Below are 15,967 nucleotides of genomic sequence, written 5' to 3'. Positions count from 1 at the left end.
GCCGGGGCCCTGGGGAGAGAGGGGGGCCCACTTAGCTGTCATAGATACAGCTGGGAGAGCAGAGCAGGAGATAACATGCTCTCTCCCCCCCACAAAGTCACTGCTGGCTGCGTTCTCTTAACCCCTATGTGCCAGCTCTGACACAAGCATCTTCTCACTCAGTCAGTGCAGCCAGGCAGGCACACATAGGGGTTAACAGAAGGCAGCCAGTGTGACATTGTGGGCGGAGAGAGCACATTCTCTGCTCTCCCCCTGGGTGGCTGCAGACAGTGCTGAAGTTTATCAGGCAGATTCCGGAGCTCCGTCCTACTAGTGCCTGAGTGCAAAGGTATCTTGCAGTTGTGGCTCAGTCTGCTGCTGTCTGTCTCCGCTGCCTAAAAATGTGGGTGATGTCTGGAGGAGCAGCTGGTGGGGTGCAGCCTGTAGCCGCCCAGCTCACCCAGAATACATGCATGCTGCACCAAACCTGCACCAGTGGGGTAGGAAGAAGCTTAACCCCTTCCCATCTGTATGAAGGCTATTGCTGAACCTTAAAGATAACAATCCTACCCGCATAAATGGGGTTAACCAGATGCCAGGAGGAAGGGGAGCTGCTGCCATGGATAACACTAAGCTGTGGGCTGTACGTTGGGGCCCCGTGGCCCCAGGCTGGTGACTGGAGGGACTCTGCCCAGTGCTGGCATGTGGGTGATTTCTGCGTCTCAGCTTCTCTCCTCCACATCACACTGTGCAGTCACAGCAACATTGGTTGTCTCTGTCCAGGTCCCAGCAGCTGCCACTGCTCCCACCAAGGACATGGCATCACTTAACCCTTCCCCTGCAGCCACCGGCAACAAATCCACATTATTCCTTGATTAAATCAGGTTCCAACCCAATAGAGGAGCAGACATTTCCTGCTGCCATTAGGGTCCGGGAGGGGGTGACATTGGCTGCCCTGCTACTCTGTAGTGGGGGGTGACAAGTGTAACATGGGGTAACGATGACGGAGAAATGCATAGGATAATAGTGAGCGCGACAGGGGGCAGTGCATGGTATGGAGCAGTCAGGGGGTGGGCTGCAGGATCCCCCCAATACTGTACATGACTGCTTGGGACAGGGAGGCATTTAATGAGCTTCTAATGATAGGGCACTAATTGGGTCATTAAGGTTTGTGGAAAGGATTCAGCATCAGGTCCCTCATTAATGCCCGAGCCGCCTGTTACTTTGTAGCACAGATCTGTTGGGGCCGCAAAACCAAACAACGTTGTTTATGTAGAAAAGTCTTTGTTTCATAGAAAAACTCAAAACAGAAAAGCACCTCTCCTGTATATATACACTGCACAGCACCTTTCCTCCTGTATATATACACTGCACAGCACCTCTCCTGTATATATACACTGCACAGCACCTTTCCTCCTGTATATATATACACTGCACAGCACCTCTCCTGTATATAAACACTGCACAGCACCTTTCCTCCTGTATATATACACTGCACAGCACCTTTCCTCCTGTATATATACACTGCAGAATCTACAATAGCTGTCACTCATGTAAGAAGTGAAATCTGGCATTGTACTATACATTTCTCTGCCGTATCTGTGCATCATAAATTAGGGTATGTGTTAAAGGGGGGGGCCCACTGAGACTCTTTCGCCCGGGGCCCTCGAAAACCTGGAGCCGGCCCTGTCTGCACCGTTCATATTTCCCCATAGCTGTGCCCCATATAGTGCTCTGCACTGTTCATTATTGCCCCATAGCTGTGCCATATAGTGCTCTGCAGCGTTCATATTTCCCCATAGCTGTGCCATATAGTGCTCTGCACCGTTCATATCTCCCCATAGCTGCCATATAGTGCTCTGCGCCGTTCATATTTCCCCATAGATACTCCATTGAAAGCTGTGCCATTGCTGCTGCTGCAATAAAAAAAAACAACACATACTCACCTCTCTTGCTTGCAGCTCCCGGCGTCCGGTCCCGGCGTCTCTCCGCTCTGACTGTTCAGGCAGAGGGCGGCGCGCACACTATATGCGTCATCGCGCCCTCTGACCTGAATAGTCAGAGCGCAGAGACGCCGGGAAGATGGAGCAGCGCCCGGCGGCTGGAACGGGGACAGGTGAATATTACATACTTACCTGGTCCCGGCGTCCGGCTCCTTCCCCCGGACAGCTGTCTTAGGTGCCGCAGCTTCTTCCTCTATCAGCGGTCACCGTTACCGCTGATTACAGAAATGAATAGGCGGCTCCACCCCTATGGGAGGTGGAGCCGCATAGTCATTTCTCTAATGAGCGGTCCCACGTGACCGCTGAAGAGGGGAAGAACTGCAGCACCGAAGACCGTGGGACAGGCGGGGAGCGTCAGGATCGCTGGAAGCAGGTAAGTATGCCTCAGTCCTCACCCACCGACCCTGCCACCCACCTTGACTAGAGTATAAGCCGAGAGGGGCACTTTCAGCCCAAAAATTTGGGCTGAAAATATCGGCTTATACTTGAGTATATACGGTATTTGTTTACTGGAAAGATTTTTGGTACATTCTGGTATCCTCCATTTTGATACAGGAAAGCCATCAACCACTGAGGACTCTCAATTCTAAATATTTTTCTATATTTGTTTAGAAATTCTCCTAAAGAAATCAGCATTGTGGTACCAAATTTTATTTTCACATGCATCTTTCTTAGGCCCCCTTCACACCTGTGCATAAAAACACATCTGTGTGGGACGTTCCATTTTCATAATCCTTGTTCTTTTTTTTCAATCCGTGTGACATCCGTGTGTGTCCTCCATGGGGCATCGGTGTACCATGTAAAGGAACATAATGCATTTTAGAAATAACTGTTTTTTTAAGTGTGTGACAGGGTCATTGGAGCCACATGTGAGGGGAGATAGGTTTCGCAATGGTTGTTATCCTGCATGATGTGAAACCCAAAAGTTTCCATATGTGCTGAGAGTAGACCAGTCTGTCAGAGATTCAATACTTGTCAGGACTTCACCCCTTCACCCCCGCAGCTTTTTTCAGTTTTGTGTTTTTGTTTTTCGCGCCCCTCCTTCCCAGAGCCATAACTTTTTTATTTTTCCGTCAATATGGCCATATGAGGGCTTACTTTTTGCAGAACGGGTTGTTCTTTTGAACGATACCATTCGTTTTATCATGTTGTGTAACAGAATGCGAGAAAAAAATTCCAAGTGTGGTGAAATTGCAAAAAAAAGTGCAATCCCACACTGATTTTTTGTTTGGCTTTCTTGCTAGGTTCAATATTTGCTAAAACTGACTTGCCATTGTGATTCTCCAGGTCATTATGAATTCATAGACACCAAACATGTCTAGGTTCATTTTTATCTAAGTGGTGAAAAAAAATTCCAAAGTTTGCTAAAAAAAAATAAAAAAAAATGTGGCATTTTAAGACCCGTAGCATCACCATTTTTCGTGATCTGGGGTTGGGTGAGTGCTTATTTTTGCGTGCCGAGGTGATGTTTTTAATTATACCATTTTTGTGCAGATACGATTTTTTTGATCGCTCGGTATTCCATTTTAAAGCAATGTCGTGGCGACCAAAAAAACGTAATTCTGGGGTTTTGGTTTTTTTTTCGCTATGCCGTTTAGCGATCAGGTTAATCCTTTTTTTTTTATTGATAGATAGGGCAATTCTGAAATTCGGTGATACCAAATATTTCTATGTTTGAGTTTGTTTTCATTCTATTTTGAATGGGGCGAAAGGGGGGTGATTTGATCTTTTAGATTTTTTTTTTTTTTCATATTTTTAAAAACATTTTTTTTTTTTTTTACTTTTGGCATGCTCCAATAGCCTCCGTCGGAGGCTAGAAGCTGCCACAAATTGAACGGCTCTGCTACACAGAGGTGGTGCTCAGATCGCCTCTATGTAGATGAATTGCAGACTTGATATGAGCACCGACCACAGGGTGGGGCTCACAGCAATCCGGCATCAACAGCCATAGCGGTCTCAAGGAGACCTCTGGTTGTCATGCTGACGCACCGATGACCCCCGATCATGTGACGGGGGTCACCGATGCGCGCATTTCAGGACGGATGGCCGGAAGCTCTTGTTACATTCGGCTGTCAGAGTTTCACAGCGGCATTTAACTAGTTAACAGGCATGAGTGGATTGCGATTCCACCTGCGCCTATTGTGGCACATGTCAGCTGTTCAAAACAGCTGACATGTCCCGGCTTTGAGGTGGGCTCACCGCCGGAGCCCACATCAAAACTGGGAATACTGACATCGGTGTAATAGTAAGTCCGATGTCAGTAAGGGGTTAATCTCACAAATCCCTGATATCACAGTCCAAGAAGGTCACGAGTACCACCCACTGTGATCTTTGGAGCGAACTGCTCTCTGCAGCCCCCTATCATCCGGACAATTACGCGACTGGCCGACGATCAACGGAGAAGGAAGCAGCCTGTTCGCACCACTAGGCCGCCTATCGGAAAATTAACATTGAGCGTATGGCATATACATCTCCGGATTTCAACACATGGAATATATATATATATATATGTGTATGGTTTATGAAGCAATAAACCACCCAGAGACTTTACTATAAAGTCTTCCTGTGTCTACCTCGGGAAGCAGGTGAGTGAACCAAGTGTTAAAGACATGCAAAGATAAAAGATAGCTAGATACTGAGTAGATAGATAATAGTTAGCTTGTAGAGCTATTAAGCCACATAACTATTAAGGCAAAACAGACAGCTGTGTGCTGATATTATCAGGCTGGAAAGTCTCTGGTTTTGGGTCCTTCCAGGCCTAAAAATACCAGGCGGCAGCCACTCCCGAACGCGCATCACAGGAAATGTTCAACTTCTGGCACCTCATCTTCGCTTTTCCAGATTCCCCTGTTGCTTTGGAAATTAGGGTAAAGGCTTTTGGGGTTGATGTTAGCTTTGTAGTGCCCAAAAATACAGCGGACATCAATCCCTGGTGTTAGTAATGGAGAGGTGTCTATCAGGCACCCGCAGTACTTTCCCAGAAGAAAAAAAAACACAAAATACATTAATGAAATTAAGATTTCCCACACTCTACCCCATTCACCACTTTATTCAAAAATGAAAAACAAATCCCACGCATGTCCATCGTATTCCATCGAATCCGATGCAGTCCAGCAATTCTGACAAACAAAGGGTATGGAGCCTCGTTCTGACGCTCCATAGTTTTTGTCTACAGCCACTGTTGGGTCACGCTGAACAGCAAGAGACCCTGTGGTTCAAGAGAGGGGTGACATCAGTAACATTACCTCTCTTCAGTCGCGGGGTCACGCAGATTACAATGCGAGACCTGGAATCTCTGAAGAGCGGTAATGTTAGTGATGTCACAGCTGGTAAAGACGGACAAGTCTACGTGTGGGTCACATGTGCACAGCCCCATAGATTATAATGGGTGTGGTATGTAAAAGTCTCCAGTATGTGTGAAAACGGATGCCACACATACACGGACGTGTGAAAGGGGCCTTACCTGTATTTTAGCACCAAACTCAGTTGCAAAACAAAAGCAACAAAAATAATAAAAATATATATATATAAAATGGCATGGATATCTCATGAAGCCATATGAAGAAAAAGCACCAAATTTTATAGAGCTAGGCCTCCGTGAAAAAAAATTAATTACATTGTCTATAATAGGCTGGGGAAACAGAGTGACTTTGACCAAGTAGCCAAAGATTGCGGTATGCCACTGCTAGCATGAACCATATGCAGTCTAATATATGTTTATACTTGGTATCAACTATCTCCTTATTTTTGGTTAGAACTAGAATTTATGGCTCCATTTACCACAGCAAGTCTTCCAAGTCCGGTAGCAGAAAAAAGCCCCAGAACATCACACTACCACTGCCATATTTTAATGTTGGTATGATGTTCCTTTTCTGAAATGCTGTGTTACTTCTACACCAGAATGGGACATACAGCTTCCAAAAAGTTCAACTTTTGTCTTGGCAGTCCACATAGTATTCTCCCAACAGTCTTGGGAATCATCAATATGTTTTCTGGCAAAACTAAGATGAAATGTAATGCTTTTATTGCTCAGAGGTGGTTTTCATCTTAGAACTCTGCCATGCAGGACATTTTTGCTCAGTTTCTTATAGTGGAGTAATGAACTCTGACCTTAACTGAGGCCAGGTCTGCGATTCTTTGGATATTGTTTGGGGCTCTTTTGTAACCTCTTGGATGAGTCGTCACTGTGCTCTTGGGGTAATTTTGGTCAGCCAGCCACTCCTGAAAGGCAGGCCACTCTTGTTCTATGATTTTGCCGTTTGTGGATAATGGCTCTCACTGTGGCTCTCAGGAGTTCCAAAGCTTTAGAAATGGCTTTATAACCTTTTCCAGACTGATGGATCTCAATTACTTTGTTTCTCATTTGTTCCAGATTTTCTTTGAATAGCGCCATTATGTCTAGGTTTGAGAATCTTATGGTCAACTTCACTTTGTCAGGCCGGTCCCATTTAAGTGATTTTGTGATTGAGAACAGGTGTGGCAGTAATAAGGACTTGGCCAGGGATATTTAGCTTAGCTTCCCAAAGATCTGACAAACCACAGTTAATTTATGTTTTAAAGGGAACCTGTCACCCCGTTTTTTGAGATTGAGATATAAATACTGTTAAATAGGGCCTGCGCTGTGCGTTACTATAGTGTATGTAGTGTACCCTGATTCCCCACCTACGCTGCGCAATACATTACCAAAGTCGCCGTTTTCGCCTGTCAATCAGGCTGGTCAGGTCGGGTGGGCGTGTTCACAGCGCTGTTTCTTCCTCAGCTTTACGTTGGTGGCGTAGTGGTGTCCGCACGTTGAGGTGACTAATCCACTGTGGGCACGTGAACAAGGAGCGCGCGATCTGCGCTATCACCCCCTGTCATCGGTGGGGGCGGCCATCTTCCTGGGGCCGCGCGTGCGCAGATGTAGTGCTCTGCTGCACGGGGCTTCAGGAAAATGGCCGCGGGATGCCGCACGTGCGCACAAGAGATCGCGGCGGCCATTTTACCAAAGCCGAGTTTGCATCTTGGCTTTGGGAAAATGGCCGCCGCGATCTCTTGTGCGCACGCGCGGCATCCCGCGGCCATTTTCCTGAAGCCCCGTGCAGCAGAGCACTACATCTGCGCACGCGCGGCCCCAGGAAGATGGCCGCCCCCACCGATGACAGGGGGTGATAGCGCAGATCGCGCGCTCCTTGTTCACGTGCCCACAGTGGATTAGTCACCTCAACGTGCGGACACCACTACGCCACCAACGTAAAGCTGAGGAAGAAACAGCGCTGTGAACACGCCCACCCGACCTGACCAGCCTGATTGACAGGCGAAAACGGCGACTTTGGTAATGTATTGCGCAGCGTAGGTGGGGAATCAGGGTACACAAAATACACTATAGTAACGCACAGCGCAGGCCCTATTTAACAGTATTTATATCTCAATCTCAAAAAACGGGGTGACAGGTTCCCTTTAAGGGGATGGCGGGCAATCACTTTTTCACACAGGGCCCTGTAAGTTTGGATTTCTTTTTCTCTTAAAAATAAAGAACTTCATTTAAAAACTGCATTTTGCGTTTACTTGTGTTATCTTTGTCTAATATTTAAATTTGTTTGGTGATCCGAAACATTTAAGTGTGACAAACATGCAAAAGAAAAGGAAATCAAGAAGGTTCCAAACACTTTCACACAACTGTATGCTCGATTTAATCTAATGGATGCCCAATGAATTTCTGCCTTTTTATTCATTATGGCAAACTTCTCTTGTTGGTCTGCTTCTGGATGCCATTTTTGGTAAGGTTATATTGCTGGTGGAGTCTACACATTTATTTTTGTGGGAAAATTATCTGAATGCTTCGTAGGCTCAAAAAGTCTTACATACATCATCATCACTCCTCTGACTGGATTAAACAGCTAGGTCCGAGACAGACACAGAGTGCCTGCATCAGTGTTATACCAACAAACTGAACAGTTTTGTCATAAAATATTATTATCGCAAAGATTAGCTTTGCTAGTGAGATGTGGTTTAAAGGTGCATAATGAGATGTTTTCAGAACAGAATTGGGTAATATACCTAGACATTATAGGCAATAGCAATTATCGGTAAACAGTTAATTTACAGGATGCTCCTCTATTTGTGAATCTATCAGAATTGATGACTAATATATTGTCAGAAAATTGAATACTATATTAAAGTGAAGCTGTCACATTGTTTATGCAGTCTGATCTGTGGACAGTTATTCAATGAAGTGTGTGTGTGTGTGTGTGTGTGTGTGTGTGTGTGTGTGTGTGTGTGTGTGTGTGTTTGTGTGTGTGTAGATGTATAGTTGTGGCCAAAAGTATTGACACCCCTGCAATTCTGTCAGATAATACTCAGTTTCTTCCTGAAAATGATTGCAATCACAAATTCTTTGGTATTATTATCTTCATTTAATTTGTCTTAAATGAGAAAAACATAAAAGAGAATGAAGCAAAAAGCAAAACATTGATCATTTCACACAAAACTCCAAAAATGGGCCAGTCAAAAGTATTGGCACCCTCAGCCTAATACTTGGTTGCACAACCTTTAGCGACCAACCGCTTCCAGTAACCATCAATGAGTTTCTTACAATGCTCTGCTGGAATTTTAGACCATTCTTCTTTGGCAAACTGCTCCAGGTCCCAGATATTTGAAGGGTGCCCTCTCCAAACTGCCATTTTTAGATCTCTCCACAGTTGTTCTATGGGATTCAGGTCTGGACTCATTGCTGGCCACCTGAGAAGTCTCCAGTGCTTTCTCTCAAACCATTTTCTAGTGCTTTTTGAAGTGTGTTTTGGGTCATTGTCCTGCTAGAAGACCCATGACCTCTGAGGGAGACCCAGCTTTCTCACACTGGGCCCTACATTATGCTGCAAAATTTGTTGGTAGTCTTCAGACTTCATAATGCCATGCACACGGTCAAGCAGTCCAGTGCCAAAGGCAGCAAAGCAACCCCAAAACATCAGGGAACCTCCGCCATGTTTGACTGTAAGGACCATGTTCTTTTCTTTGAATGCCTCTTTTTTTCTCCTGTAAACTCTATGTTGATGCCTTTGCCCAAAAAGCTCTACTTTTGTCTCATCTGACCAGAGAACATTCTTCCAAAACATTTTAGGCTTTTTTAGGTTAAATTATGGCAAACTCCAGCCTGGCTTTTTTATGTCTCGGGGTAAGAAGTGCTGTCTTTCTGGGTCTCCAATCATACAGTCCCTTTTCATTCAGATGCCGACGGATAGTACTGGTTGACACTGTTGGGCAGCTTGAACTTGTTTGGATGTTAGTCGAGGTTCTTTATCCAACATCTGCACAATCTTGCGTTGAAATCTCTTGTCAATTTTTCTTTTCCGTCCACATCTAGGGAGGTTAGCCACAGTGCCATGGGCTTTAAACATCTTGATGACACTGCGCACGGTAGACACAGGAACATTCAGGTCTTTGGAGATGGACTTGTAGCCTTGAGATTGCTCATGCTTCCTCACAATTTGGTTTCTCAAGTCCTCAGACAGTTCTTTGGTCTTCTTTCTTTTCTCCATGCTCAATGTGGTACACACAAGGACACAGGACAGAGGTTGAGTCAACTTTAATCCATGTCAACTGGCTGTAAGTGTGATTTAGTTATTGCCAACACCTGTTAGGTGCCACAGGTAAGTTACAGGTGCTGTTAATTACACAAATTAGAGAAGCATCACATGATTTTTCGTACAGTACCAGTACTTTTGTCCACCCCCTTTTTCATGTTTGGTGTGGAATTATATCCAATTTACATAGTTACATAGTTATTAAGGTTGAAGGAAGACTTTAAGTCCATCTAGTTCAACCCATAGCCTAACCTAACACGCCCTAACATGTTGATCCAGAGGAAGGCAAAAAAAAACCCATGTGGCAAAGAGTAAGCTCCACATTGGGGAAAAAAGTTTCTTCCCGACTCCACATACGGCAATCAGACTAGTTCCCTGGATCAACGCCCTATCAAGGAATCTAGTATATATACCCTGTAACATTATACTTTTCCAGAAAGGTATCCAGTCCCCTCTTAAATTTAAGTAACGAATCACTCATTACAACATCATACGGCAGATAGTTCCATAGTCTCACTGCTCTTACAGTAAAGAATCCGCGTCTGTTATTATGCTTAAACCTTTCCTCCAGACGTAGAAGATGCCCCATTGTCCCTGTCTCAGGTCCATGATTAAAAAGATCATCAGAAAGGTCTTTGTACTGTCCACTCATATATTTATACATTAAAATAAGATCACCCCTTAGTCTTTGTTTTTCCAAACTAAATAGCCCCAAGTGTAATAACCTATCTTGGTATTGCAGACCCCCCAGTCTTCTAATAACCTTGGTCGCTCTTCTCTGCACCCACTCCAGTTCAGCTATGTCTTTCTTATACACCGGAGACCAGAACTGTGCACAGTATTCTAAGTGTGGTCGAACAAGTGACTTGTATAGAGGTAAAATTATGTTCTCCTCATGAGCATCTATGCCTCTTTTAATGCATCCCATTATTTTATTTGCCTTAGTAGCAGCTGCCTGACACTGGCCACTGAATATGAGTTTGTCATCCACCCAAACACCCAGGTGGTCTTTTTCATTGACTGTTTTGCCCAGAGTTTTAGAATTAAGCACATAGTTATACATCTTATTACTTCTACCCAAGTGCATGACCTTACTTTTATCCCCATTAAAGCTCATTTGCCATTTATCAGCCCAAGCTTCTAGTTTACATAAATCATCCTGTAATAAACTTGTCCTCCCCTGTATTGATTACCCTGCAGAGTTTAATGTCATCTGCAAATATTGAAATTCTACTCTAAATGCCCCCTACAAGGTCATTAATAAATATGTTAAAAAGTAGAGGGCCCAATACTGACCCCTGTGGTACCCCACTGCTAACCGCGACCCAGTCCGAGTGTGTTCCATTAATAACCACCCTTTGTTTCCTATCCCTGAGCCAGCTCTCAACCTACTTACACATATTTTCCCCTATCCCCATTATTCTCATTTTATGTATCAACCTTTTGTGTGGTAAGCTTTTGAAAAGTCCATATACACTACATCCACTGGGTTCCCTTGGACCAGTCCGGAACTTACCTCTTCATAGAAGCTGATCAAATTAGTCTGACATGAACGGTCCCTAGTAAACCCGTGCTGATACTGGGTCATGAGGTTATTCCTCTTCAGATACTCCAGCATAGCATCCCTTAGAATGCCCTCCAGGATTTTACCCACAGTAGAGGTTAAGCTTACTGGCCTATAATTACCGAGTTCAGTTTTTGTCCCCTTTGAATATTGGCACCACACTTGCTATACGCCAGTCCTGTGGCAAAGACCCTGTTATTATGGACTCTTTGAAGATTAAAAATAATAGTCTATCAATGACTGTACTTAATTCCTGCAGTACTCGGGGGTGTATCCCATCCGGCCCCGGAGATTTGTCAATTTTAGTGATTTTTACACGCCGCCGTACTTCCTGCTGGGTTAAGCAGGTGACATTTAATGGGGAATTTTTGTTATCACTGATAATATTGTCTGCCATGGGATTTTCATTTGTAAATACAGTAATCTCTCCTCCCGATCAGCGATGTGTCGGACTCGAGCGCCAGGTAGGCAGCACACCGTTCGACGATCCCTGACTGTGACAGATTGCCCTATCTGTTCCCCTAATAATTGAGTCGCCCACTACCAGCACCTGTCTGGCCTGCCCTGCTCTCCTATTTCCCTCCTTACTGGAGCAGTCACTCCTCTGGCTTTCAGAGGACATGCCTGGCTGCAGCAGTGCCACCCCTGTACTGGCACCCCCCTCATCTGCCAACTTAGTAAACTTATTTGGGTGTGCCAGATCAAGACTAGCCTCCCTGGCACTCTTCCCTCTACCCTGCTTCCTAACTGTCACCCAGCTTGCTACTTCACTGTCCTGCGGCTCCATCCTATCATCCCCCCCCCTCATCTATCCCATTGAGCGTCTGCTCAGTGAGCAGAAGACTCCTCTCCATATTGTCTATGGATCTCTGTTTCCAGCTGCACATTTAGATCCAGAATCTGGGTTTCCAAATGCACAACGTGCTCACATCTCGCACAGCAGTATGCCCCCTCGACTGGCTGATCAAGGACTGCATACATGTGGCAAGATGTGCACTGGATGGCATTAACAATAGTGGAGCACATTTCCTAATGGGGATTGCACCAGACAAAAGCTTTAAATAAAAATAAATACAAAGTATTAATAAAATACAGACAGCAATTCCTCCCTTGGAAACTCCCTGACTCCAAAGTCACTGAATCACAAGTCACACTTACCGCTGTTCACACTTACACTCAGGTCACACTCCGCTCGCTCACACTCGCTAAGCTGAAGATTTAAAGATTTTTTTTTCTTCTTTTTTCCGTTCAGCTGCAATCCACCTTGCTGCTCAAAGCACTTCCAATTTGGCTTTAGGACAATTATTTTTGTGTTTTTTCATTTAAGACAAATTAAATGAAGATAATAATAACAAAGAATTTGTGTTTGCAATCATTTTCAGGAAGAAACTGAGTATTATCTGACAGAATTGCAGGGGTATCAATACTTTTGGCCTCAACTGTATGTATATGTATACAAACGTGTGTGTATATGTATACGTGTGCGTGTTTGTATATATGCCCACATATTTGTGTATGTATATATACACATTTGTGTGCGTATGTATATGTACACATGTGTGTGTGCGCATGTATATATACATTAATATACAGTATATACACACACACACGTGCGTGCATGCGTTCGTGCGTGTACCCACATACATACACACACACAAATACCAAGTCCAATGGACGGTACTATTCCGAGATTGACAGATACACAGTATCTGCATGCAGAGTCATGCAAGGAAGTGTCAATCACTGAATAGACCAATCCACTGGAATCATGCATACAAACACCTAGGAATTTCAATGAATAAAATATATATTTTCCCACAATTATGTATAACAATCTTCTGCCTGAAGATTAAAGGGACACTGTCACCTGAATTTGGAGGGAACAATCTTCAGCCATGGAGGCGGGCTTTTCGGGTGTTTGATTCACCCTTTCCTTACCCGCTGGCTGCATGCTGGCTGCAATATTGGATTGAAGTTCATTCTCTGTCCTCCATAGTACACGCCTGCACAAGGCAAGATTGCTTTGTGCAGGCATGTACTACGGATGACAGAGAATGAACTTCAATCCAATATTGCAGCCAGCATGCAGCCAGCAGGTAAGGAAAGGGTGAATCAAACACCCGAAAACCCCGCCTCCATGGCTGAAGATTGTTCCCTCCAAATTCAGGTGACAGTGTCCCTTTAAATACCATTTTCTACATCTAATATGTTTCCAAGCTAATGTCTGTGATCTTGGCTCACACAAATTGCCTGGAAAGCACTATAATCATCTTTACTACTAGCTGTAGTTTATTCTTGTTTTGTAGCACTCTATATAAATGAAAGTCTCAAATTATGTACAGATACAGGAAACAGTGGACTCTCTACTACTCTCTGCAACTCTCTACTTATCAGGCTCCCTCGTAATAAACTCTCCCCTCTCCAATCCATCCTGAAGGCAGCAGCCAGGATCATATTCCTTTCCAACCGCTAAACCAATGCTTCTTGCTGTGCCAGTCATTGCACTGGTTGTCCATCCGCTACAGAATCCAATAAAAAACTTCACGTGTGCTGCACCAATTCTTTGGAATGCACTAACCAGGACAATTTGATTAACTCCCAGCGCAACAATTTTAAGCGTGACATAAAAACGCATTTTTTATTTAGACTCACAAAAATTAACACACCTTCCAAGCACATAATAGCCTTCTGTGTCTGTATTGTACAGATAATAGCTGGTGAACTGTTCAGTGTTGTGTAAATATCCTTATATTGGTGGCTGGACCTTAGGCCTCTTTCACATTTCCGTTGGTACGGGGCCGTCACAAACCGTCGGCCCAACGTACCGACGGACGTTGTGCAAATTGTGCACAACGTGGGCAGCGGATGCAGTTTTCTGACGCATCCGCTGCCCATTATGAGTTCCGGGGAGGAGGGGGCGGAGTTCGACGGACGAAAAGATGTTACATTGAACGTTTTTTGTCACGACAAGCCGCAAAATCACGACTCATCCGTTGCACGGCGGATGTGACGTGTGTCCATTCGTCGCAATCTATCATCAATAAAAGTGAATGGCAAAAAAACGCATCCTGCGGGCACATTTGCAGAATCCGTTTTTTTTTGCCAAAACGACGTATTGCGACGTAAGGCTAAAAACGGAAGTGTGCAAGAGGCCTTACAATACAAGCACTTTTACCTGTTGTGTTCCCCCTATTTCATCATAGATTGTAAGCTTGTGAACAGGGTCCTCACTTCTTTTGGTATCTGTTGAGTTATGTGTTATTCTGTAATGTTTTTTTGTTTGTGCAAGTTCCCTCTGAAAAGTAAAGTGCTGTGGAATATGTTGGCGCTAAAGAAATAAAAATTATTATTACTATTATTACTATTAAACTGTAACCACGACAAGCGGTGAGGCTCAGAAGTGTAGAGAACATTGCAAACTTAATCAAAGATTGGGTAATATGTTACCCTAAAGCAATGTGAGAGCAGATTAACACTTGTATAAAATGGAAATTCTCCAAAATTCATGTCCAGCTTCTGGACAAATACCAGAAGTCTGATCAGAATCATTCTATGCAACCATACCTGTTTTTTTGCCAGATGTGCATGATCAATAACCCCAAATTATTCACTTGCTTTTAGGACTGATTTTAAATATACAAATAATAGCTGAAATTACGTACAAGCAACAACAGGAATATTTCAACAACTTACTTTTTAATTTCCTCTTCTACAATGTTTACTCCATCATTTTGAGGGTTGAGAAATCGGTTTGTTGCGCTACCAAAGTCGCAGAGCACATAATTCCCATTGTCATTTAACAAAATGTTCTCGACCTTAAATGAAGCAAAAAGATAGATTAGATAATGCTGGATGAAATGATAATCGGCTTGCAATGGCAAATACATCAACTGCAGGTAATTATGTTTCTAAGCATGAAACACATAAGTAAACTACAATTAAAAAAAGAATTAAACTGAAAAATTGTCAGTGGAAAATGTGATTCTGTCAACATAAAACCATTAAAATGTGCATATAATGACATAAAATCAGGTCCGCAGTCTCGGCCATCATCGCCATATACATTTATAGGCAGAATTCTCTATATAAGGAGGTCGTATTTAAGATCAATCACTAGATCCCATTGCTGGTAAGGGATCGCCGTCCATGGGGCCGGGGAGGAGATAAGGCCTTGGGTTTGGTAAAGGGTCCACATGGACGTCGTTGCATACATAGGTCAGGTCAGTTAGTCAGCCCCTTAAAGTTGGGCTCCGCACTTGACGGAAGAGCGATCTGGTCATTGAGTAATTTATCAATAATGTTAATTTCTGCATCTCGCTTCTCAATGTTCTCGAAGGGCATCCAGGACATGTCATGTTGGAGTTTGTAAGCGGCAAGAAATTCATGAGGACAACTCGGACCCCAGTCCTTCGGAGAGAGAATGGAGAAGTATCTCTGCCCGCTTTCCCGCTTGTACAGGTAGTAGATATTCCCCGGTTTCTTCACCACGTTACAGGCGGCGTGGTGCAAATCAGCGTCTCTCTTGGCTTCTTCGAATACCTTCCTCGCCTGCTCCTGCAGAATCCGGATCTGCTCCGCTATAACCGTTAATCTGTTGCAGGCATTGGCCCGTATGAAGTCGTCTGCCTTTTGCACCTGCTGAGCCAGTTCCACAAGGTTGGAGGGGTCCCCTATACGATTGGTTTGATAGGTGCTGACAAGTTGGACCCCGGATGGATTTGAACTACTTTCTACGAGACTCACTGTAGTCACATGCTGGCTGCGGCTCTCCATGTTTCCAGTCCTGCACTCGGAGCAGCGAGCGCAGGACTGGAAACATGGAGAGCCGCAGCCAGCATGTGACTACAGTGAGTCTCGTA

The 15,967-nt window shown here is 44.3% G+C and overlaps 2 protein-coding genes across 2 annotated transcripts in view; both read right to left on the bottom strand.

The window, feature by feature from the left end:
* Positions 1-15,967, bottom strand: part of BMP2K (BMP2 inducible kinase) — a 341,088-nt gene that overhangs the window by 133,659 nt on the left and 191,462 nt on the right. Inside the window, exon 5 of the mRNA XM_069742721.1 lies at positions 14,802-14,923. Coding sequence (XP_069598822.1) covers positions 14,802-14,923 — 122 coding nt within the window. The remainder of the gene's footprint in view (positions 1-14,801; positions 14,924-15,967) is intronic.
* Positions 15,146-15,894, bottom strand: LOC138658178 (uncharacterized protein C1orf50 homolog). Its single transcript, XM_069745700.1, has one exon. It carries the CDS (start codon positions 15,879-15,881, stop codon positions 15,330-15,332), a length of 552 nt encoding a protein of 183 aa, XP_069601801.1. The 5' UTR covers positions 15,882-15,894; the 3' UTR covers positions 15,146-15,329.

The sequence above is a fragment of the Ranitomeya imitator genome, chromosome 1 (genome assembly GCF_032444005.1).
Source record: "Ranitomeya imitator isolate aRanImi1 chromosome 1, aRanImi1.pri, whole genome shotgun sequence".
NCBI classification, from domain to species: domain Eukaryota; kingdom Metazoa; phylum Chordata; class Amphibia; order Anura; family Dendrobatidae; genus Ranitomeya; species Ranitomeya imitator.
Note: the sequence above shows the minus strand (reverse complement) of the source record. Positions and strands in the feature narration are given on the sequence as shown.